General features: G+C 43.0%; 1 protein-coding gene across 1 annotated transcript in view; it reads right to left on the bottom strand.

Moving 5' to 3' along the window:
* Slco5a1 (solute carrier organic anion transporter family member 5A1) overlaps nucleotides 1-24,880 on the bottom strand; it is a 157,994-nt gene that overhangs the window by 77,942 nt on the left and 55,172 nt on the right. The window contains exons 2-3 of the mRNA XM_036178530.1: nucleotides 13,350-13,482; nucleotides 8,269-8,486 (exon numbers count right to left, since the gene is read on the bottom strand). Of these exons, the coding sequence (XP_036034423.1) occupies nucleotides 8,269-8,486; nucleotides 13,350-13,482 (351 nt within the window). The remainder of the gene's footprint in view (nucleotides 1-8,268; nucleotides 8,487-13,349; nucleotides 13,483-24,880) is intronic.

Raw genomic sequence — 24,880 nt, 5'->3', positions numbered from 1 at the left:
CAGCCCAGTGAAGCTCACACATAAGAGCATCACAATTGAAACTTTGGCTTGACATTATAACACTCTACTTTCTTTGCAACACATAGCAAAGGCCACACACAGCACAGCTGGGTAGTGTCCGGAAACTCCAATTCAGTTTTGCCCTCCTGCCTCTCTCTGCTAATTCTTGTGCCTGTTATCTGAGCTTGAGAACCTAATATATCTCCCTGCCTATCTGTAGCGGTCAGCTGTTGCCATCAGCACAAGTGATTTAGACAACCTAGAAGACACACCTAAAGCTTATTTTCAATGCTCTTTTCGAAGAGGTTTAACTGACATGAGAAGATCCATCCTAATTGAGGGAGTGGTGTTGTTTGTTTTTGCTCTTTTGGAGGCCTGCCACCCAGCTCCCATATAAATCACACTCAAAGGCTTATTCTTAATTATAAATGCCCGGCTTTAGCTTGGCTTATTTCTTGTGACCTTTTCTTAACTTTAAATTATCCCATCTATCTTTTGCCTCTGGACTTTTCCTTTTCTATTCCTGTATACCTTTGTTTCTTACTCCATGGTTTGCTGCATAGCTGGGTGGCTGGCCCCTGGGTCCTCCTCCTTCTCTGGCTACTTCTTTCTCCTCCCAGATTTCTCCTTTTTGTGCTCTCTTCCTGCCAGCCCTGCCTATTTCTCTCTCCTGCCTCACTATTGGCCATTCAGCTCTTTACTAGACCACCAGGTGTTTTAGACAGGCACAGCAACACACCTTCACAGAGTTAAACAAAAGCAACATAAACAAAAGTAACACACCTTAAAATAATATTCCCCAATAAGGGAAGGGCCATCCCATGGGCTGGGGAGAGAGAAACAGAGACAGAAACAGGGAGGGATAGGGCTGGGGGAAGCAAAGGCCAGTACAGTCTGAATCTGCATTCATCTCTCTGTTTCCTGACTGTGGGTGTCATGTGACCAGCTGCCCCGTGCTCCTGCTGCCCTGCCTTCCCCACAGATGGCAGCTATCCAAACTATGAGTCAAAATTAAGCCCTTTTTTTCTTCAAGTTGTTCCTTGTCAGGTCACGGTAATGAATGGGAAGAGTAACTGCCACACCATCAGTCTCATGTCGGCTATCACATCCTACAGAAACGGCCTTCCTTCCTTTCTCTCCTTCAATGATTCACTTGTTTAAGTGTGCACAGCGTTCTTTTAAAGGTGTGTGTGAGGCCAGGTAGGTAAAAGAATGGGATGGAAGGAGGGGCCCAAGGAGAAAGCTGCAGACAGAGCCCAGGTGAGGGTTTGCCCAGAACACAAGGAAAAGACAGCCTGGTCCATTGGCCCCTGCCTCTCCCCTGCCTGTTTAGGTGATTTTCACTCAGCTGGTGAAGGTAACTCCTTAGCTAGCAGCTTCTATCCTCTCCTGTCACACAGAAAGATGGCTCAGTGGTTAAGAGCACTGGCTGCTCTTCCAGAGGTCCCAAGTTCAATTCCCAACAATCACATGGTGGCTCACAACCATCTATAATGAGATCTGGTGCCCTCTTCTGGCCTGCAAGGACACATGCAAATAGAATATTGTATATATAATAAATAAATAAATGAATGAATGAATGAATAAATAAATAAATAAATAAATAAATAAATCTTTGAAGAAAACAAAAAAAAAGAAAGAAAGCCACCTGCCCCAGAGAACTTCACATATCTAATCCATGGCCACCTCTTCTAGCCTATCTCCTTTATCTCTTTTCTGCTGTGGATATCACTCTGTGTAAATAAAATTCTGATTGGCCAGTGGCCAGGCAGGAAGTATAGGCGGGACAAGAGAGAAGAGAATTCTGGGAGGTGGAAGGCTAGGGGCAAAGAGACGCTGCCAGCCACCGCCATGACAATGAAGATGTAAAGGTACAGGTAAGCCACAAACCAAGTGGCAAAGTATAGATTAATAGAAATGGGTTAATTTAAGATAGAAGAACTAGATACGAAGCCTGCCACGGTCATACAGTTTGTAAACAACGCAAGTTTCTGTGTGCTTTCTTGGTTGGATCTGAGCGTCTATGGACTGGCGGGTGAGAGAGATTTGTCCTGACTGTGGGCCAGGCAGGACAACTCCACCTACACCTTTCATTTGCAAATCATGCTCCAATCACATCAGACTCATTGCTGGTCCAGGTGTATACTGACCCTGGGGCCTTAGCAGCTGTCATACCTATTCTCGGAATGCTCCTCCCCACAGCCCCTCATTTGCTTCAATATGTTCCTCAGTGAGGCCTTCCTTAATCTACTTTTAAAAAAATCTCCAACCTCCCTTTTACTGCTCTGAGCTCCTACCCTCCTTGATAGGTTTAGTTCTCAGCACGAACCCATGATGTGGAAGTATCCTTTGGTAACTGTGGGGCATGGGCTCCAGGAACACTCAAGACTCTTACATAAAAAGGCACAGTGTTTGCACATACATTTTGACACCCTTGTACAGACTTTCGGTCATCTCTGCATTGCTGATAACACTCTTGACAACATAAAGGCCATGTAAATTGGCTGTTTTGTTTTGTTTGTGAACTGTGACAAGATAAGTCCCCACATGCTCAGGGCAGATGGAATTTTTTGTTATTTTTGGTCTGTGGTTGGTTGAGATCATAGAAGCAGGGATAACTGGAACTTCCTTACATCTTTACTTTGCTGACTCCCCAGTGAGAAAGCCAACCCCACCAAGGCAAGGATTTCCCTCCTCCCCTACCACAAACATAGCTGAGTTAATTCCACCAAGTGGAACTCCATAAATATTTAATGAGAGAATTATTGGTCAACTTAGCATTTATGTTAAGGTCTGAAAACATTTGGACTCATCAAAATGGATCTCTTTCATTTCTTATAATACATTAACACATGATTTAAACAACCTTGTATAGTTCCCCAAAACCGTGGCTATTTAGATGGTAAGGAAGGAGACAGTAAAACATGAGGGAACCTCCACACGGTCACTGAGCTCATCATTAGCAACAAGTGATTCAGACTAAGTAAGCCCAGGGCTACTCTCACACTTTCCATGTTTGTTTTTAACTCTGCTTCATAAAGTCACCGATAATCAAGGGCTCGTTCTAGTCTGGGGTCGTAGGATGAAATTGTGTTTTCAGGGCTGAGAAGGTAGTTCAGTAGTAGAATGCTTGCTTCACATGTTCAAGGCCCTGGGTTCCATCCTCAGCAACACACACACACACACACACACACACACACACACACACACACACACCTCCCAAGCCTTACCACCCAGGTGTCTACTACATATGCGCAATGTACCAAGCACAAGAAACCTGTTCAGCATTTCCAAGCATGCCTATCCTCTGCACTCTCCATCTGGGTGGCTCCCACCTCCACAGGGTTCAGGTGGCCTACTCTGAGCCTTCCTGATTCTTCCATGAAATGCTCAGTCTCCTGCCCTCAGTCAGTCTGTCCTCTCTTTATGGTTCTTTTGTGGTACTGGGGATGAAAGCCAGAGCCTTGTGCATGCTAGGAAGACATTCCGCTGCTGGGGCGCATCCTAGCCTTCTGGTTCACAATGTACCGCCTTTGTGCTTCTCCAGTCTCCCACAGAGACCTCTGCAGAACACAGCACACTCGTTTCATAGGGGCCACAACCAAGTCTGAAGCTTTCTGTGGGACCTGCCTGGCCTCATCCCAACCCCACCCCACACCCCCAGCACCGGGCGGGGTTCTGAGAGTGCACTGCTACACTTGAACTGTACAGATTCTGGGGATCCAACACCCTCATGCTCATGAAGCAGGCACTTTACTGACTGAGGCGTCTCTCCAGACCCTAACATTATCCTTTAATGATCAAAATTATTATTAATAATAATAATAATAATAATAATAGTAATAATAGTAATAATCTGTAACTTTCAATGATTCTTTTAAAATCAGCTCATCACTTAAAATAACTTGGCTATTTGGTTATGTTTACAAACACATTGCACACTAACACAGACAAAATTCTAGCTAAAAAAACTTCTATTTTATGTTAAATTAACAATGCCAAACAATTCAGATTAAAAGTGGGCATAAAGGAAAATAATTTGCCACCATTTTTTCCTATACAGAATACTGTTGGGCTAAATGGGGAAGGTTTTAAAATTCTAGGCCTCCAACCACAGGAAAATTGATCCACTTAAATATTTTAAGTGTTTATTTTTGTTAAGATTTTGATGGAATCAATGTTAATCTCTTTTGCGGAAAGGCAATACAGACACACTGAAGTTTTGACTTTCCTCCTTGTGGTCTTTTACAACAGCCTCATTCTACATAATTTATAAGACTCTAGAAACATGAGTCAGATTTTCCCAATATCTGTCAAAATGGGAAAGCAGAAAGTAGAAAGTACAGTGAATTTTCTTCTAGCTTCCTCAGGAAGAGAGCTTCTAAAAGGGCACCATGCTAACCAGGTGTGGTGGCATGCCCTTGTAGTCCCAGGTACCTGGGAGACTCAGGAAGAGGGTCACTTGAACCCAGTGGTTCAAAGCCCGCTTGGGTGACACAGCAAGACCCTGTCTACAAATACAAACACACAAAAGGCACCATTCTGTAAAGCCCAAATCATTTTCTTTTTAAAAGAGTACAAATTGATAGCTAAGCTCTCTCTCTCCTCTTTAAAGGAGCTGGTTTTGATGGACACAAAAAATAAAGACAAAAAGAAACCCTCCTCCAGAAAACAAAAGAAAAGAGAGTGTGGGACTCCAACACAGATTTGACTCAGAATAAAATCTAAACTATTCTGTAATGCAAGACCTTCACCTCAGCTCTGTAATGTAAATCATGCCAAGCCTGAGTTCATACTCAGAGGTGTCCTTTGTCCTTCTGAAAGCTGGATTAAATATTAGAATGTCACTTCCAAGAGTTGCTTTGTCACAAATACTCTAAGGAATATTAATGTGTACAAACAAATTAATTGATTTAAGTTTCCTAATTGAATAGTACTCCAATATCAACAGTATGGTTGAAGACGTTTTTAGCAGGAGATTTTCAGTATATTCAATTCAAACAATATTTCTGTTTAGTAAGATAAACTATGTTGAGTGTAGTAGCATGTGCCCAGAATCTGAACACTCAAAGGTTGAGGCAAGAGGATGAAAGGTCCAAGGCCAGTTTTAATGATCTAATTACTATAAGGCCAGTGTAGGCTACAAGAGACTCTGTCTTGAACTTCCAATCTACATCCACCTAGAGAAGCCATTTTGCACAAGTAATGAATTAGCACTGTGTCCCATCTAGATTTACACCAAAGTGGGATCATTCATCACAATCCACAAAGGAAGTGAAAAGGAGAATTTGCTAGAACTATGAGCAAGAAAATCAGACTGGAGACTGATTTAATAAACTAACTATATATGTTCAGACTCCTCTTGTTCGTCCATATATATACCAGGTGATTCACACCTATGTGGAAAGTCAGAAACCCACAATCCCTTGCAGTATAAGAAACTAAAGAAGTAACATATAAATGTCCATAAGTAATCTAAAATTCCAAAATGGATTCTTCTCATTTTGATATGAAGGTAGAACCCTTTGGAAAAAGCACTGGACGTTTTGAGAAGCACTGGGCAAAGGACATGGCAGAAATCCACAAAAAGAAAGGGCAGCTGAAGTATCTAGAGCCATGGAGACTGGAGAAATGCTCAGTCATTAAGAACACTTTCTGCTCCTGCAGAGGACACAGGTTTGCTTCCCGGGACCCACAAAGCAGCTCACAATAGCCTGTTATTTCAGTCCCAGGGGATCTGGTGCCCTCTCCTGGCTTCCGTAGGCACTAGGCATGCAAGAGATGCATGTAGGCAAACATTCATACACATAAAATATAATGAATAGATCTTTAGAAAGAACATCAGCAGTTGTATGGACTTGATGTCAATACCCCCTTCTACTGTTCAATTAATATATTTCACTGTGAAGTCCTAATTTACAAAGTATAAATATCTCTAACCACACCTTCATCTCCTCCCTTGAGTCTACTTTGTATTCCCCCAAATTAAAATCCTAAATATGTTTGTATATCTTAAATTATGTAACACCGCCTTCACCTCAATTCAGTTGTAAAACCAATCGGGGGTGGCTGGAGAGATGGCTCAGTGGTTAAGAGTGTGTACTTATCTTGTAGAGGTCCCAAGTTCAGTTCCCAGCACCTCCATCAGACATCTCACAATCACTTATAACTTGAACTCCAGGAGACCAGTGCCCTCTTCTGGACTCCGAAGTTACCTGTACCCATACATGTACACATCATCATCATCATCATCATCATCATCATCATCATCATCATCATCATCATCATCACAGTGGTCCATAATACAGCTGTGAAAATGATGGGCTGGTCCACACGGGAAGAGCTCAGACCACATGAGCATCCAGAGAATTCCTCTGTATTACTGGAGTAACAGGAGTCATTCTGGCAGTTACAAAAGAACACATTGTCACAAAGTCATGAGGAGGAAGGAGACCATATCTACAACTTAAATGAAAAGAAATAGTATTTTCAAAATACTGATACCAGTTTTTAACAAGTAGTCTTTAGCAGTGTTCCATCTATCATCGTTCTTAGGCTGTAGTGACAGCTCTATGATATATTAGTCACTTCATCTCCTCCCTCTGTCTAACTGTATGCATAGTCAAAATGCCACAGCTATTTTATCATGAGCGTCTGAGAAGCACCGTGCTCTACGGTGTATATAAAAATTAGCTCAGAGAGTTCAGGAAATGAGACTGGAAATAAGGAGTGAGAGGCACTGCAGGTTCCTCAAACAAGGGGACTTCTTGTCATTTAACAGGTCAAAGATTGCCTACTTAGGAGCAATTTAAGTTGCTTAGATTTTAGAATCATCTTTAATGACTATTATTATTATTATATTATTTCTACCATCAGCATTTCATTTTTGAGACAGGGTCACACCATTTAGCTCTGGCTGGCCTGGAACTCCCTATGTACACCATACTAGCCTCAAATTCACAGAAATCTGCTTGCCTCTGCCTCTACCTCACAGAATTCTCCCCCTAGCCCTGCCCTGCCTCCCAAGTGCTGAGATTTAAAGTGTGCCAATCTCATTATTTTTAAGAGAAATAAAAATGAAAAAGCAGGACAGTCCCTCATGCCACAGACATCCTTCTTGCAGGACAGCCACACAGGGACAACTGATACAGCAACTAAGGAATAATATTTTCCTCTGTGGGTTTTCATACTTACACAAGGATCCCCCCATAATATCATACTGCTTCCTTAAAACAAGCCATCCTTTACACAGTGTTAGCAGTCAGGCATCAGTAATTGCAGCAAATGCTAGATATGGTATCTTCATGACCTAAAGCAATGATTCTCAAACTTCCTGCAGGGTGGGACATTCCTATATTATTTAATCTGTTATCTACTAGTAATTTTGCAAAACATACTCAAATGAGTTTTTAGAAATTTGTTTGTTTGTTTTAGAGTTTCTTTCTTTTTTTTTTTTTTTGTTCTTTCACTACTAGTGTGTATAAGTGATGTATGTGCATGAATGTCAGGCTTGTGTCACCACATGTGTGTGGAGTCAGAGGACATTCCTTAGGAGTGTTTCTCTTCTTCCACCATGGGATCCAGAAATGGAACGCTGGTCTTCAGCCTAGCCATTCTTTTTTTTTTTTTTTTCTTCGAGACAGGGTTTCTCTGCAGCTTTGGAGCCTGTCCTGGACTAGCTCTGTAGACCAGGCTGGCTTCGAACTCACAAAGATCCACCTGCCTCCCAAGTGCTGGGATTACAGGCGTGTGCCACCACCACCCAGCTGCCTATCCATTCTTTAAAGCTTTGAAAAATATAAGCCAAAAAAAAAAAGAAAAAGAAAAATATAAGCCTAACTTATATTACTAGTGTCAAATTCAACAGATAAAATTATTCCCTTAAGTTTCCTCTTTAAAATTAGCTTACAAAGTAACAGGTTCGTTGTAGCTTTTTTTACATCCGTGCCATTTTGACTGGCTTTTATTTGTCCCTCTTTTTGACTACAACTCTGTGTCATTGTTCCCACCTCCTCTCAAAGAGGCCATTCTCTCAAATGTCTAAAGTGGCACGTGCAGCATTTCTCTCAAATCTGCCCAGCTATCAGCAAACATCTGTGAGGAACACTGGTGTGGGGCCACACCTTTCCTATTTCAGAGACCTGTTGAGCATCCAACTCAAGGCCCCGGCACTGCCCTCTACCACTGAGCCATACCTCTTTGGACCCGAGCTTGGCCGAGTACTGGCCCAAAGACCATGCATATATTTATTGTGGAGAGATACTTTACCTCTGACATTCTTTCCAAAGCCCATTGAAGACACTTTTTGGTTCACTTGTTCACTCGTGTTTGATTTCTCCTTGATGACGTCATCATCACTAGCCACATCAGCAGAAAATTTTTTCTTTTTCTTTTTCTTGTGTCGAGGTGGAAGCTTTTTTGGAAAAGTAAACATTGGGAATATCACAAGAAACATTGCAATGGCACAAAGGAGGAATCCACTCCACCTAAAAAATTGGGAAATGTGAGTAGTATTTATGGCTTAGGTTTGGGAGTAAGAACAAATCATTAAAATAGATTTGTCATGATCAAACTGCAAAGAAATCATTTTACCTTCATCAAGTCTAAGGCAGAAGAAAATTGAACAAACTGAAAAATAAAGGCGATTTGCCTTCCTGTGTCATGAATGGAAAAAATTCATAATTATACTAGGATTATAGTGACGATTATATTCAGCAACTTGATTAGAACGCCACTCAAGAAATCTGAGTCTGGATTAGTTCTGCTAACATGGTTAATTCTGCTACAGTGTGCATTTCATAGCAGTTTTTGTTTTATTTTGCTTTGTTTGAGCCTGAGTCTTATGGAGCTCAAACTGGCCTCAATTGACGATTATTCCAGGGTGACCTTGCCTATCCGACATTCCTTCCTCTCCCAATGCCAGGATGACAGGCATGAGCCATTGTACCTGGCTACCATAAATTTATTAGAAAAACAATAGACTACTTCACATGCTTTAAGGAGCAATATACTTAAAAGAAAACAAATATCTCTTGTCAAATGTATTTTATTGGTCTGTTATTTTGTGATAGAGATCAAAGATACACCCTAAATTTATGTCCAGTGGATTTCTGATTGCTGATGAGGCTTAAATATTTTTACAAGTACTTAAGAATGTATTGCTCACCCCCACTTATCCAGGCCTCACAGTATTTAACAAATATGATGGACATCAAGACATTCAGAGTTGATCTTTGTCATGAAGAACTTATAACTACTGTAAGCCAAAGATTTAAGAAACGCCCTCCAAGAAGCACAAGAAGGTAGACAGCTGACTGTGAATCTTATTTTCCAGAAAGCTTCCTAGGGGATGTACTGTCACCAATCTAGTGCTTGGGACAGGGTAGGTATTCAAAAGTTTTGCCCAATACATACATTGGAAGAAACAGATTTAAGATGGGTGGCAGGTATCATCAGTCTTGGAGAATATAGAAAGATCAACATGACTCCTTCAGAACCTGGTTGCTTACGGGCCCTCAGCAGTCATCCTCCATCACCCTCTGGAGTTAGAGTTCCCAAGCTGCTTTACTATCTAAGCCCCACATCTTCCCTCCTTGAGAGGGCAGGCAGTGGAATCAGGAGATTCATGAGCTGTGGTTTAGATGCATCTGAGTTTGGATCCTGTCTTCACCACTTACTAACTATGAGATCATGGGGAATGATTTCACTTTTCCTAGTTGAATTTCTCATCTGGAAAGGGGGTGAAAAAATGTATCTGAGAATCCTCAGATTTAAAGAAGAGAATGCTTTTAACAGACCTAATGAAACACCCACTCCAAATGAACAGCTAATGTGCAGTAGCTACTTTGGTTTTGTGTTTAACGTAAATCTGCACTCAGACTAGATTTTCAACCTTCACATAGCCCATGATGATGTAGAATTTCATGCCATCATTCAAGGTACACTCTTTGTTGGACTTTAAGATGTTTATTTAATACAAGTATGTTTTGATATGGGGTAATGCACTTACCATATTCCATGTGTGGAGGTCAGAGGACAACTTTGTGGAATCAGTTCTCTCCCTCAACCTTTATATGGGTTCTGGGGCATGAACTTGGATAACTAGGCTTGCAAAGCAAGCACCCTTACTCACTGAGTTATTTTTCCAACCCTCGAGATATCCCGTAACAGCCCAGAAGAAGGGAAGAATTACAGCAAGCAAATAAAAACGGGACAGTGTGGGGCCAATTCCAAGCGAAGCAAACCAGCTCATATTCCTCAATAGCTTCAAGAACTAACCATATGGAACATGAGACAATGACAGCCACTGCTGAAGAAGAGGACTCTGAGAAGCCGTGACAGGAGAATGTGCAACAACATGTTGGAAAAAGACACCCCAATAACAGGTATCTAAATCTCTTTCATGAACCACTCATAAGGTGGGCGGTAGACTAACAAATAGCCCCACCCATCAGTTCCTTACCCATAATGCCACAGAGAGGCTTTTGCAAGTAATTCAATTCCCAGAGTATTAATTTCCCAATCTATAAAATGGGCACGATGTTAAAGGCTACATTTGATTGTTAAAAGGCTTAAATGAGTATGTGTGTAAAGCTCTTGGGACAGTGCTTTACACACATCAAATGTCTAAAGAATGTCATCATTTCACCCTTCACTCCTTCGGCCTCCATTTAATGAGAACTCTTCTTTGCTGCTAGGGCTTACACTCAATGAGAAACCTATTACCAGCAAGACTACTGAATAGAAAAAAAAAAAAAAATCCAAATTCCTTTGTAAACAGACTCAGATAGTTCTAAACCGGCAATCATTTATAGAATTAGGATTAAGTCATCAAGTGGAGAAACAAAATTATCTAACTATGGGTAAAATTCAAAGCACTGAAGAGGCCTTGGTCAAGTGGTCCATTATCCCAACTGCTCAGGAGGCTGAGGCAGGAAGACTGCAAGGTCAAGGCCAGCCTTGGCTACAAGTGAGTTCAAGGCCAGCCTTGGTGAGCTAAACTAAATAATTAAAATAAATCAATAAAAAGCTAAACAGGAAGGCTGGGCATGTATCATAGAGACAGAGCACCTGCCCGCCATGTGTAAGAGCCTTCGTTGAAACCCCTATTGAACTGCACAAAGACAGCTGAAGGCTAGGACATATTGGAGAGGTAAAACAGGACAAACTGAGAGCTCTTCAAGTCTCCTCACTCCTCGCCACAGGCCTACAGCCAAGGCACAGGGAAGTCATTTCCCCAAGTCCACACAGCTACGAGGAGGGCACTAGAGGAACACGCCTTTATGGTCTGTGCTCTACATCCAGCCACTGGGCCACCGGTTGAGTGAGTGCCTGTCCTTAGAAAACTGGTAAGTGACGACAGCATAAGGCTCAGGTCAGGTGAAAGTTTCTGCTGTCCTCCCTACCCCTGACCCTTCCATTGCTGCTTGTCTTTCCCTCCCTGCGTTCCCTTCCTCCCACACTCATCTCAGGATATCTAAGTAGGTCACTGGGCATTCATAAGTACATTTCAGGAATCTGTTTTCTAATGATGAAAAACAGTTGCTAGTCTGACTCATTCCAGAACTGCAAGGAAAACAGCTGAGATCAAAATTTTCACTATCAGTCAAGAACTCAAAACCCCATGTTATTCCCCCACCACTGACAAGGTCACTCCTTTGGGTATGACTCACTCTACAGGCCAAGTTCACCTGGGTGTTAGCCTGTCTAACTTCAGTGAGGGTCACGATAAAAATCAGAACTGTCAAGCAACCTGTTGACTGCTTAGAAGTTTGTGTTAAGCATATTTCCCACCAACCACAGAGTTATGGGGCTCTTATCCTATAATAAAAATAAAATAAAGCATTCTGAGCCCCTCTTCAGAAAGTAATTGTGTGGTATGCATAATTTCTAATACTAAAATATTGTTTTACCATAAAATGGAAATCTATCAGTATATACTTGCTACTGGTCGAGCAATATGAACGCATGACACCAATATTTTCAGTTAGTGGCTTTGCTGTCATGAAGAAATAGTTTGTTTTGTGCAAATTGAGGACTGTGAAGAGCTCATACACAAGCCTGACAAGCAGATAAATACTATTCTACCTACTGTTAGATGGATTTCCCCGGAGTTCTGAGCATCACTGCTGTGCCAGAACTCCTAAAGTCTAGCAAGTGAGAGAACAATTAAATGTACAGCACGTGTGGGCAACCAAACTATTTCCAAAGAGAGAAGATCTGCCCAGAGTGGAGCAATGGAAAAGGAGGGCTGGAGATCTGAGCCAGAGAGGACATGCACTTCTAAGTTTTTGTCAATGTCACACCAGCTAGGCTCACCAAGAAAGAAAGAATCCTAACTGGGAACTTCCCTCCATCAGACTGCTGTGGGCAAGTCTGTGGGCATTTTCTCCATTAATGACATGATATGAGAGGACCCAACCTGCTGTGGGTAGTTCCACCCTGGGCAGGTGGCCCTGAGGTACATAAGGATACGGGCTGAGCAAGCCATGAAGAACATGTCAGCAAGCAGCATTCCCCTATGATTTCTACTTCAAGCTCCCATCTTACATTTCTTCCTTAGCTCCCCTCAATGGTGGACTGTACTCTGTAAACTGACATAAACAGTTTGTTCCCACAGTTAGTTGGGGTCGGTGTTTTATCACAGCAACAAAATCCTAAGTAGGACAGAAAGTTGTTTTTTTTTTTTCTCTAAAGCATAGAAAAGATAATGGAAGATGGGGTTAAAGCAACCTTTCAGGAAAGTCCCCTCAGGGTCACGGAAGCCCTCTTCCTGAACTCTGCTTAAGACACAGTGACCCCAAATGCCTCTTTGTTAGTTTCCTGTTGCCGCTATAACAAGTTATTACACACAGAGAGGCTCGTATAACACAAGTGCATCAGCTCCAACAACACATCAGCTCAGCTTCTAATTCTGGGCCTCAGGCATCTGCACATCCCATCTGAAAGTTCTAGCTAGAGAGGAGCCCATCTTTTCTTTCTAGCTTCTAGAAACACCCCCTGCATTCTTTTGTTCCCAGCCCTCCCTCCATCTTCTGAGTGACCTGCCATGACCTCAGCTTTAATCAGCAGATCTCTGAATCCGGCTATCTCCCTTCTCTCCTCACCTAAGATACTCCCCCCTTCTCAAAATCCTCAATTTGATCCTCTCTGCAAAGTACCCTCACCATAGAAGGTCCCCTATTCATAAGCTCTGGGGGTAAGAAATTGGCCACTTGTGGAGGAAATTACCCTATCTACCATCTAATGCAGGTAATGCCTAGCTATATTTTCCCCTTGTTGCTGGGAAAATTGTAACTACAAAGTAGACCATCTTAGTAAGTGAGATGCAAAATGTAGAAACCACTCACCAGTTTCCGATGAAACGAGGGTCGTTCTGATCAAGGAGAACAGGATTTCTGGGATCGACATAAAAACCAATGAGTAGGCCACCAAGTAAATATCCTACTGCGGGGCCAAGTGCTCCCATGACGTACATGATGGCTGAGGAGACAGAAGGGAAAGACGACAGACAGACAACGTTACACAAGAGCTAAAGTTCTCTGACCTTATTGTCACACCGAATATGTCACAGCTTCATTCTGTGGCTGTCTTCTGAAATGTTCATGCTGACACTGGGCTTCAAACTTGACCCTTTATTGCACTGTCCCCTGTGGCCTTCCTACAGAGTCAGAGTCGCTTAGCGAGCTTTGTGGTTGCTTCTGTTCTGACTTCTAATATGAGTATCCAGGCCACTCCCTAGAATCACTAAATTCATATTTTCTTTTTATTAGCGTATTACCGATTGTGTATGGTAATGGGTTTTATTGTGACATTTGCATACATGCGATGCATTTTTTATCATATTCACACCCCTTACCTCCTCCTGTTCTCTTCATACTGACCCCCTCTTCTTCCCACCTAGTCCCCCCTCTAGCTTCATGCCTTTTTTTTTTTTTAATGACTTAATCATTTTCATCAGGGTTGCCTCTAGGGGCTTGGGTGAGAGAGATTTAAATTCAATTTTTTGAGAGTAGAGACCCAGGCCGGCTAATAAGGCCATCACTGGCTAACCAAGAGATATGGAAGGAAGGAAAGATTCTCCAAGGAGAAAAACAGAGGGTGTCATTTGTCACAGCTGGAAGATTCTAGCGAGATGATGAATCTGGAGGGCACAGTTGTCCTGAAGGTTGGATTCAGTTGAACTAGCAGGCACTGCTCAAGTGTCTGCTGCCTACTAGCATTTTTGTTAATTTTAGAATCAAATAAGATTTTAGAATGCTTTTGGTTCATTGCTAATTGAGGAACCTCACTTTAAAAAGAATAAATGACATTCTTTATAAAGTACAGTGGAAAGCACCAACCACAGATGGACCAGAAAATAGTTTGTTGAAACCTGTCTAAAGAACTGGGTGAGGATGTCCCACTGTACACATGTCAGAAAGGCAGTCACTGAATTCAAAACACTTTTGCTGCCAAATGGATTTGTAGGGAGAAAAGGTTATTAGCATTATTTTTCTGGGTTTTTTGAGACAGGGAGCTACCCCAGGCTAGCCCTAAATTTGGGCTCCTCTTGCTGCATTAGTCTCCAGGCTATGGAGCTACAGGTGCCTGCCCCTCCCTCTTCCTACCTCTACTTAATTTTTCCATATTTCTATTTTCATTTCTACAATTTAAAATTCTAAAATGCCAAGTTGGAAATCTGCAGGTGGGATATGGAATTCCTTGAAAGTCATTGTAGACTCTCGATGCACTCCTCCCCTGTTTTCCCTACTGGAACTCTGTAGTTGGGGACAAATCCATAGACATTTTCAAGTCTCTGCTGCACGCAAGGCATGAATAACCTACACTGGAGTTAGGCATTTCTCATCTCTAGCATTGTTGATCATTTGTAACCACCAAATAGAGATGTTTAAATATATATCCTTTAAACAGCATGTCTTTCCCAGAAAATTATCAGAATGGCTTTACTCTACTTCATTATCCAAGCCTGAATAAACTTTGACCTTGTCACTCTTACATGAAATCATGGACAAGACCATGATGGTAGTTTAATGCATTCTCTCACCTTTCACACCATTACAAATATAAATCACAGTGCTCATTTCACAGAATCATCCACATAACAACAAGACTTCCACTAATGGTGCTTCCATTGTCCATCTGGAAATAGAGAACAGAGGCAAGCCTCAATAAACAGCACCCTTCCAGAAGTGTGCTCTTCGTATACAAAAGACTGGGATTTTGACAAACACCTTGGTCATTTCTGTCTACAGCCTCCACTGTCACTCAGAAATATAAAGACTTTTTCAAGATACAGGTATTCCTGTACGCACAGGAAGGTTTAATGTTTGTGTCTCTGAGCAAGCCAGACCCATTTATTACCTAAGACTTTGAGGCCAAAGCAGGACACAAGTCATCTTCCCCAAACAGTTCTTCTGGCACGAAGGGAGCCATCTTGCACACACAGACCTGGAAGGGGTATGGCTGCCCTGCTGTTTACCACTAAGCACAATGGCATGGACACAAGAAGAGCATTGAGCACAGCAAGTCCACATGATTATCCAGTGGATGGAGAATCCATCAGATAACACCAGAAAAACCTCAGCTCCTTTTATTATATAGCAAGCATATGAAGCCCAGCAGAATCTCCCTCTCCCTCTCCCTCTCCCTCTCCCTCTCCCTCTCCCTCTCCCTCTCCCTCTCCCTCTCCCTCTCCCTCTCCCTCTCCCTCTCTCTCTCTCTCTCTCTCTCTCTCTCTCTCTCTCACACACACACACACACACACACACACACGCTTCCTCAGGCCTGTTTTGTTTGCTTGCTTGCCATGATAAGTACCCAACCTCAGGCTTTCCACATGTTACACAAGCACCCTACCACTCAACTACACCTTGTCCTTTCCTCAGTGTATACACATCCTCTTAATTCAGCTCCATTTAGCAAATCAATCATTCTCCGAGAAGCCTCCCGTCACTCCTGCTCAGTGAGTTCACTTATTCATTGACTAACGGACTGTCAGGGAAACAGAACTGTTGAGGCAAGCTTACACCGCTCACCCTCCCACCCCAAAACCCCCACACCCTCCCCACTGATGTTCACAGACACATCGGAAGTGCTCCCTCTGGAGTCCCAAGCTGGAACAGCCTCCAGCCTCCGGCTATCGCTCTAATCTTTCTTTAAACATACTTTTATTAATTCTTTGAGAATGTCATACAATGTAATTTGATCACTCTCCCTGACTCCTCACAGAAACACTTCCCACCTCCCTACCCCTTAACTTCCTGTCGTTCTTTAAAAAATAACATTGAGGGCAATTTGTGCTGCTCACATATTCCTGAATGTGAGGTCATTCATTCACTACCCCTAAAGAAACTGACTCTGTCTCACCCAGGAACAATCACCTGTCATTAGTTCCTCAGTTAAGAGCTGGGCCTTGTGGGGTCAGGGTGGTGGCGCATGCCTTTAATCCCAGCAGTCTGGAGGCAGAGGCAGGTGGATCTCTGAGTTCAAGGCCAGGCTGGTCTACAAAACGAGTTCCAGGATAGCCAGGGCTGTTTAATTTTAAAAAATTAAAAAAAAAAAAAAAAAGAGTTGGGCCTCATGAACCATTTCCCAGGCTTCTAAGCTGGAATGTTGATAGGCTTGATCTTGTGTGGGTCTTGTGTGGACAGCCACAGCTGCTGTAAATCCATGCGTGCAGTGGTCCTGTCACACCCAGAAGACACAACACAACTGGCTCCAACCTCTGGCTCTTACATCTTTCCAACCCTCTTCTACAATGGTTCCTGGGTCTTCAGGGGAGGGGTGATGTACACCTTCGGTTTGTGGCTGAGCACTCCACTGACACTTTCTGCATTTGTTTCTGTAGTAGCCGCTGCCCATTGCCCAGAAAAACCTCTCTGATGAGGTCTGAGACCCTCACTAATCTATGAGTAGAGAGAAGGGAATTTAGAGGACAGTTTGATACTGTGCCCATGTAGTAGAATAGTGGCCACAGGCCCACCCCTGGGACTATAAACTCCCCACCCATGGGTTCTTGGTCAGGTTTACAGTATCTAACGTGTGTTTCCCTTTGTGGAGTAGGCCTTAAATACAATCAGAAAACCTTGTACCTTAACATTTGTATAACTCCAGTCTTAAAGTCATAAGATCTGATGCCTAAATTTGGAGGTGATACTCCCAGAGTTGCAGACACACCATTCTTCCTTGGATGATCCACACCCTCCATGGGCTGTTCTACCAATCTTCATTCTATTCACTCTTTCAGGCCCAAGTCCTCTACGAGGACCCCTCTTCCCTAAGAGTCCCTGTAGACTACATACTGTCTGTTCCAGTGGCTCCCACACTTCAACAAGCAGACTATCAGTAAAAGGCTTTATGTATTTATCTCTACTGTATGTCCTTTTCTTTATAAATAAGGTGTGCACACCCTTGTCATATGCATAGTATTTCATACAACCCTATCAGGTGCTACACAAAATTCATCATATGTTTTCTTAATTTATTCAAATACATCTTAAAGAAGGAAACATGAACCATGTTTCACTGAATTTCCCCCTAACTTAAAACAGAATGGCTGACAGATGAAGCACTGTAGCAACTACAGTAAACAGACAATGAGAAGCTGGATGTGATGGTGCACAAATTCAATCCCAGCACTTGGGAGGCAGAGTCAGGCAGATCTCTATGAGTTCAAGGCCAGCCTGATCTACAGAGTGAGTTCTAGGACAGCCAGGGCTGCTACACATAGAAACCCTGTCTCAAAAAAATCCAATCCAAAAAATAATAAAAGGAGAAACTATGAGCAAAGACAGAGCCAAACTGCCTCAGTTTAGCCCCAAACCCCACATCTACACAATGGCAAGTTATTTAATCTCTACCCAAGATAGTATAATTCTATACATCAAATGCTTGCACATAATGCATATCTGTGGTGATATATTGTGTACCCTAATAAAATTTGCCTTAAGATCAGAGAACAGAGTAAGCCACTAGATTAAACATAGAGGCCAGGCAGTGATGGCATACACCTTTAATCCTAGCACTTGGGAGGCAGGGATCCATCTGAATCTCTGTGAGTTCAAAGTCATCCTGGATTACATGAGACTGACTCAGTCTAGGAGAGAAACAGAGCCAGGCAGTGGTGACACACACCTTTAATCCCAGTACTTGGGAATCACATGTCTTTAATCCCAATATTTGGGAAGTTCACACACCATTAATCCCAGTACTAGGAAGGAAGTGATGGCTGGGCGGAGAAAGGTATATAAGGCATGAGGAGACAGGAACTGAGGCCTTTTCAGGCTGAGGAGTCCTAGAAGTAAGAGGTGGCTTGTTCCTTTGTCTCTCTGCTCTTCCAACATTTGCCTCATTATCTGGTACCAGGTTTTTTATTATAAGAACAGTTTAAGATTTGAGCAACACATCTAAGAAATACAAAGTTGTATTCTTTACCTATATACTTTCTAATATTGTTAAATGTTAATTTGGGGTGGGGACCTCAATCTGTAGCCCAGGCTGGTCTCATTCAGGACACTTGTCTTGCTTCAGTCACCTGATTGCTGAGATGATACATGTGAGCCACAACACTAGGCATTAAACATTACTTGTGCAACTGGGTAGATAGTTCACTTGAAAAACTGCCTATTGCACAGGCATGAGGACTCAGTTTAGGTCTCTAGCACCTATGTGAAAACCAGACATAGTGGCAAGCATCTGTCTCTTCATCATGGATGTGGGCAAAGACAGGCAGATCTCTGTGCCTGGTGCCTGCAGAAGTTAGAAGAGGTTTTTAGATGCCCTGGAACTAGGGTTACAGATGGTTGTGAGCCATCACATGGGTACAAGGGCCAAGACCTGGGTCTTCTATAAGAACAAGTGCCCTGAACTGCTAGGTCTTGTCACCAGCCCAGTCGTTATTCTGTTCAAGTAAATCAGAGGGGTTTTTCCATGCAATATTATATTATATTATATTTATTATATTATATCATATCATATCATATCATATCATATCATATTATACAATCATGAGTTCATTCAGAGAAAATCCAAAGAGGACAAAATACAGATTCTCCAGAAATCACCCACACCCAGAGAGTAACAGTAATAGTTATATAGATTGAGCATTCTTAACCTAAAATTCCTAAATTCAAACTGCTCCAAAATCCAAAACATATTTGGTCCCAATAATTCAGATAAGGGACCCTAAAGCCTTAAAGGGATTAAAAACACATACTTTGCACTATTCATATGCTTTTTACATTTTAAAATCAGATTTATATTGTGCCTATTATTCATGTTTTCATATATATATCTCACATGTCCCGTCAATAACATTGGTATAGCTAACTGGTGTCATCATAGTTGTACCACATGTCATTTAATAATCCCTTCTGGGTACTCTTTTGATTCACAAATGTGTAGTTACAGTTGTTCCTCTGAAGATGGTATTTGCCTGTTTGAAGCTTTGTCATACGTGTGGGGTGCAGACTGAAACCCCAACAAACAAAATCATGACCTCCAGCTCCCAACTACATTCAAAATCCTCCATAGGAAGAGGCCGGTGGTGGAGCTAGGAAACCAGTGGTGATGGAAAGGGCTGGGAAGGCCACCCTCAGCTGCCAAGCTCTCCACCAGCCTCCACCTTGGACATCAGAGTTGTTTGTGTAAGGACAAGGGGAAGCTGGACTCAACAAAAACTCCCAAGCTGTCCCATTGCCTGCTTCTTGCCCATGTTTCTGCCACTTGTCTGTGTCCTCATGTTCCTTTACCTTCAGAATTTCCAGTTTTGCCTTCTTAAATTATTTTTCACCCTAACTTGTTTTCATTTCTGCTTTTTTTGTTTGTTTTGTTTTTTGGTGGTTTTTTGTTGTCATTTTTCGAGACAGGGACTCTCTGTGTAGTCTTGGATGCCCTGGATCATTTATGCTTTTTTACATCATCTCATTTGAACTGCTTCTGAAGCTCACTTACCAACCACGCCATATGTAACTCTCTCCTGTATAGATTTAGCCTTGATTGCAATCTCTCCTCTTTTACTTTTTGCCTTCATTACGTTTCTTGAGCTGTCACGATCAAATGCCTGACAGACAGGAAGGACTGAACTTGGTTTGTGGGTTGAGTGGGTACAGTCTATCATGAAGACATTCATAGCAGTGAAAATGTGTAACTATCACTACACACACAGATCAGGAAGCAAAGAGAACTCAGATCCAAAAGGGTACTGAGAGACAGTCATTCAATGCCACCCTCTTGTAACCCATTTCCTCTGGGTAGGATCCACCTCCTGTGTCAGAAACTTCCCAAAATAGCATCTGTAGCTGGAGAGCAAATGTTTAAACACACAAGTCTGTGAGGCTCATTTGACATCCAAATCACATCATTCCACCCCTGTTTCCCTAGGCTCATGGCCATCTCATAGTGCAAAATGCATCCAGCCCAACTTTAAAAGTCCCACAGTCCTACAGTTTCAACAGCATCCTCTAGCTCCATGTCCAACATCTGAGGTCCACAGTGGAATCATCTGAGTTTAAGAGTCTCAGGTAGCAGTCCCGACAATCCCTGTCACTAGAGCACATGTGGGCTCTCTTAGGCTGGCAACATTTAAGAACTTTAGCTTTCCTTGGGAGATAGCCCATTGTCCTGGCATCTCCAGCATCATGGGATCTCCATTGCAACTGAGGCTGCATCTTCACAACGTCGTGCAATGCCCTTCAAGGTCTCCTTGACTGCAGGAAATCTGACCCTGTCACACATTTCCCGGCTTCAGTGCCTTTCTGGAACCTTGGTGCCAGTTTACATAACCCTATAGCATTTTCATTCTCTCTGACTTCAAACCAAGTACTATGCTGGCAAGGACAGTAAATTCTACAATGAACACAAGATGTAGCCTGGCCCCTCCTCACCACAACTGCAATGGCCTTTGAGTATCTGGGCAGCTGAACCTGAGAAAACATTGCTGTAGGTGGTCGTGTTGAGACATGACTACTCTACCTATTTAGGCCTCTGCTTTTAAGCACTTTCTTCCTATATGAAGCTTTTCCAAATGAGTATATGTTGTTACATTCTGGAGGTTTCCATGAGTGACATCTTCCCCCCACCCCCAGGTACTTTTCCTACTGTCCCAGGGCAAAATAAGGCAAGGTTTCTCGTAAATTGTATAAATCTTTTTTTAACAATTATCTTTATTTTGTCCTCAGCTACCTGCCAACTTTAAATCAGCTCATGCTTCTTTCTTGGTCAAGTTACATTTTTCACGATCTTTCTGCTCATCTTCCTGTTCACTGTAAATTTGGATTAAAGCAGTATCACCATGGCAAAGCCTGGATGTTATGTTGTCTTAAAATCTCCTCTGTGGGATGTAGAGCAATGCCTCAGCAGTTAACTTCACACATGGCATACCTGGTTAACTGGAATGATGATTCTCTCTCATATCACCCCAGTAGGGGGACAGGTAACTTCTAAATCTAAGGTCTCTAAAGAGGAAACACTGGCACTAGACAAGCCAGGACACTGGTTCATCTGCTCCTGAATGGCCCCAGCGACCTCAGTGGAGACTAGAGGGAGGAAGTAAAGTCACCTGAGGCCACACCCTCCTGCATTTCCTTAGTCCCTATGAAGCTGCCACCCCCATTTCAAGAAGAATTTTAAAATGTTTCTTCTTTATCACAAAAACCTAACCATGTTGCATTGAGGGTTGCAGACATGGTTGTTCTGGTGAGTTGATTCCAACTCTATGGCATACCTTTTTTTAATTCTATCATCCCAGGTGGATTCTTCAGCCAGCCTCTATGTCTGGTCCTGAATCACAGGAAGTGATCCCAGAATTCCTTACAGCAGTTGGCCGGCCAGCCATAGCCTCATAGGGTGTGGGAAACTGAGTAGCCCTAGCACAATCAACAAAGATTCCAGTATCATGACAGCCTGCAGAGTAACTGCCTTTCTGACTTCATACCCTAGATGCTGAGGAAGTCACTCCTTCATCCACTCTGTGACAAGGCACTGGAGCAAGTCAGGGCCGTTGTAAAGGTCAATATGACTGACAAAGGGTCCCTAGTGAAGAACGCATAACACTATGACTCAAGGTGCAATAACTAGATGGAATATCAACAATATGTTGTGGAGTGGAGGGGAGGAAGGATCTGTTGTAATTAGTCAAGGGAGAAGGGTGAAGGGTAGGGGTTTTGTGGGAAAGATGACTTCTGGCATAGCCCTCTCAGGGTGTGGGCAGAGCCATCTGGGCAAAGGCACAGATGTCTAGAAGTGTGTTTAAGAAGCTACGAGCATCCGTAGCACTTTATTTGTAGTAGCTAAAGCTGGAAACAACTAAAAGATCTGGTAGTAAATGGATTAACAACTGTGATAAGTTCATACAGTAGAACATTGCCTATCAACCTTAAAGAATGCGTTAACAATACATGCTAAAACATGGAGACATTTCAAAATCTCAAATGCAAGATGGAGGAGAGTGAGCACTACTAGCCTGTACCCTGGTCCCCTCCGTAGGCCTCAGTGCACAGGCAACTGTATGAGCACAAGCTGCCTGCTCTGCTTCCCTGAGGACAGTCAGACCAGCTGGTGGCAGTGCTGGCTTCTCCCACAAGGCAGTGTTCTGTGGAAAAACCGGTCCCATTTGACTGTGAAGGAGTAAGCCACTTCCTCTGGGCAATGGAGGGCAGATGCCAACACCTAGGATGGGTAGGCAGGCATAGTCCAGGGTGTCTCCATGTCTGTTTCATGCTTTGCTATGTCTCTCCTTCTGACGCATTCAGTGGAATTCTCAAAATCCAGAGTGCCATGTGGCTGCCAGAGATCTCTCTGTCCACCTCATTCCTGCTGTGCCCAGGCCTTGGGCACTCAAGTTCCCCTTCCCATGTATTCTGCTTGTTTATGGGCAGAATTCATTGAGAGAACAACTACCCTCAAGTAGGGTGGACAGATTTTCTTTCTGCTACTTGAATCTCTACATCCTCTTCTTCTGGTTAAAGCCATCCCATTTTCTTCTAGCATCCACTTCCTGCTGGTCCATTCAGTCTTCCTGGCCTGTTCCCCATTGGACCTTGTCCTGCATGAATCACTGGTAGGAGGTGACAGAAAAATCAGGCCAGTCAGATGCTCTTCTGTCCATATGATTCCTCTGCGCCCATGTGGCCCAGTTCCAGACTTCTTCCAGAACTCTGCTCAAACACTACTTCCCAGAGCAGCCATGGCTCCCGATGATCTACACAGTCCGACGCCTGCCATCACCATGTCTTCTTGTCCTGACTGCTGGAGTTTCTGTCAGTACTCATTCCACCACATATGCACGTGTTAATCTCTCCTCATCTGCCTCTCTCATGGTAGCATCAGTTCTGTAGGACCAAGAACTTGTCTTCACTGCCTCCTTATCAATGAGGAGCATTGACCAATAAAGATTTGTTGAACAGAGACAAGATGAAGACAGGAGCTGTGACCCTTGAGTGAACACACTAAAGCAGCTGAAGCCTCAACCTTGGAATGGAATCTGTACAGTCATGTACTGGCTCTCTGGGGACCCCTGTCTATCCTCGTGAGCCTTCCCACACCTAAGTCTGTGACTTACCGGTTGGTCCCTGTGGGTTACAGCCACAGAGGCCTCACTTTTGCCTTTGGCATGTTCCCCTACAATTCACTCCCTTCCCTTGTTGGGGTTTTCTTGGGGTCTCACAGCCTTCTTATAACAGGACTGGATTGCTGCAGCATCATCTGAACCTGATCTTTTATTTATCAGCTTCTGCTTTTAAATTGTTCCCTGCCTCCATTTTTTCACTGCTCTTTGTATACAGCTCCCTCTGTTCCCACTGGACCAGGAGGTACATTCCCAGTTGCTCCATCACTAACCTCAAGAGCCAATGCAGACAGCGGATTAGCTGTAAAGGTGACTTAGGTCCAGACTCGGAATCTGAGCTTGCGCCTGGAACCTTGTGTTCTTGTACATGTCTGCAGGCTTGTGTTCTGCATATGAGGCTGCAGTCTTCTATGCCTAGTGAAGCCAGCATGGGGCCCAGTGATGGGAGGCCACCTCTTGCACTTGCTTGGTGGCACAGCTACTGAAGAGAAGAGACAAGAAAAGCAGCCCCCACTTCACTGAAGTACCGCAGCAGTGATACCAACTCTCATTCCAACTGCATGCAAGTTCCTGGAAGACTGCCAACATACTTCATTGTACCAGAGCACCAGACTTAAAAAAAATATTCCTTCCCTCATTCCCTCCACTCACCAGCACAGGGATAAGGGCCCTTTAGTCTCAGTTATTTTGAGAAGTGATTTTTTTTCTTTTAAAAGATTCAATTACTTTGACATAGACTTGACAGCAGAAGATGGGCTGCCACAGCAGTCAGGGGCTCAGTCTATCACTTGCCAAGGCATCAAGGGAGCATCTTGGGTCATGAAGGAGAGAGGCAAAGGCCTTAAATAGATTCTTTGCCTTTCTTCCTAGCAGCAACCACTGATTCATATTGAGAACTACCTCACAGAAATAGTCTCAAAGAAGTCTGAAAATTATTTAGGGTATAACTTGTCCCCTCAGAGAGAATGTACAAGTGCATACAGAAGAATCCATCTGCGCTTAATTAATATCCGGGGCCTAGAAGGAGGCCATTGAATGTGCTGTGGCTTCCAAGTGTCATGATGGCCACATTCGAGTGTGCACTATCAATGCCTCAGGACGGACTCCAGCTGCCAGGAAGCCCAAGAAATATTAGCCCATTTTATTCTTTCAAAATACATTACAGTTTTCATTTGTTAGTTAAGAAAAAAGGAAGGAAGAAGGAAATAATTCAAGTTTTATAAAAAGTTAAGAATACTTCCTCCAATAATTTGAACAGAAAATACACAAAGCTAATCAAAACACTAGTGAAAAGCATGGACCTTCACAAGTTAC

This window comes from Onychomys torridus, chromosome 2 (assembly GCF_903995425.1).
Source record: "Onychomys torridus chromosome 2, mOncTor1.1, whole genome shotgun sequence".
Taxonomy (NCBI): Eukaryota; Metazoa; Chordata; class Mammalia; order Rodentia; family Cricetidae; genus Onychomys; species Onychomys torridus.
The sequence above is the reverse complement of the archived record's forward strand: the minus strand, read 5'-3'. Positions and strand labels throughout refer to the sequence as shown.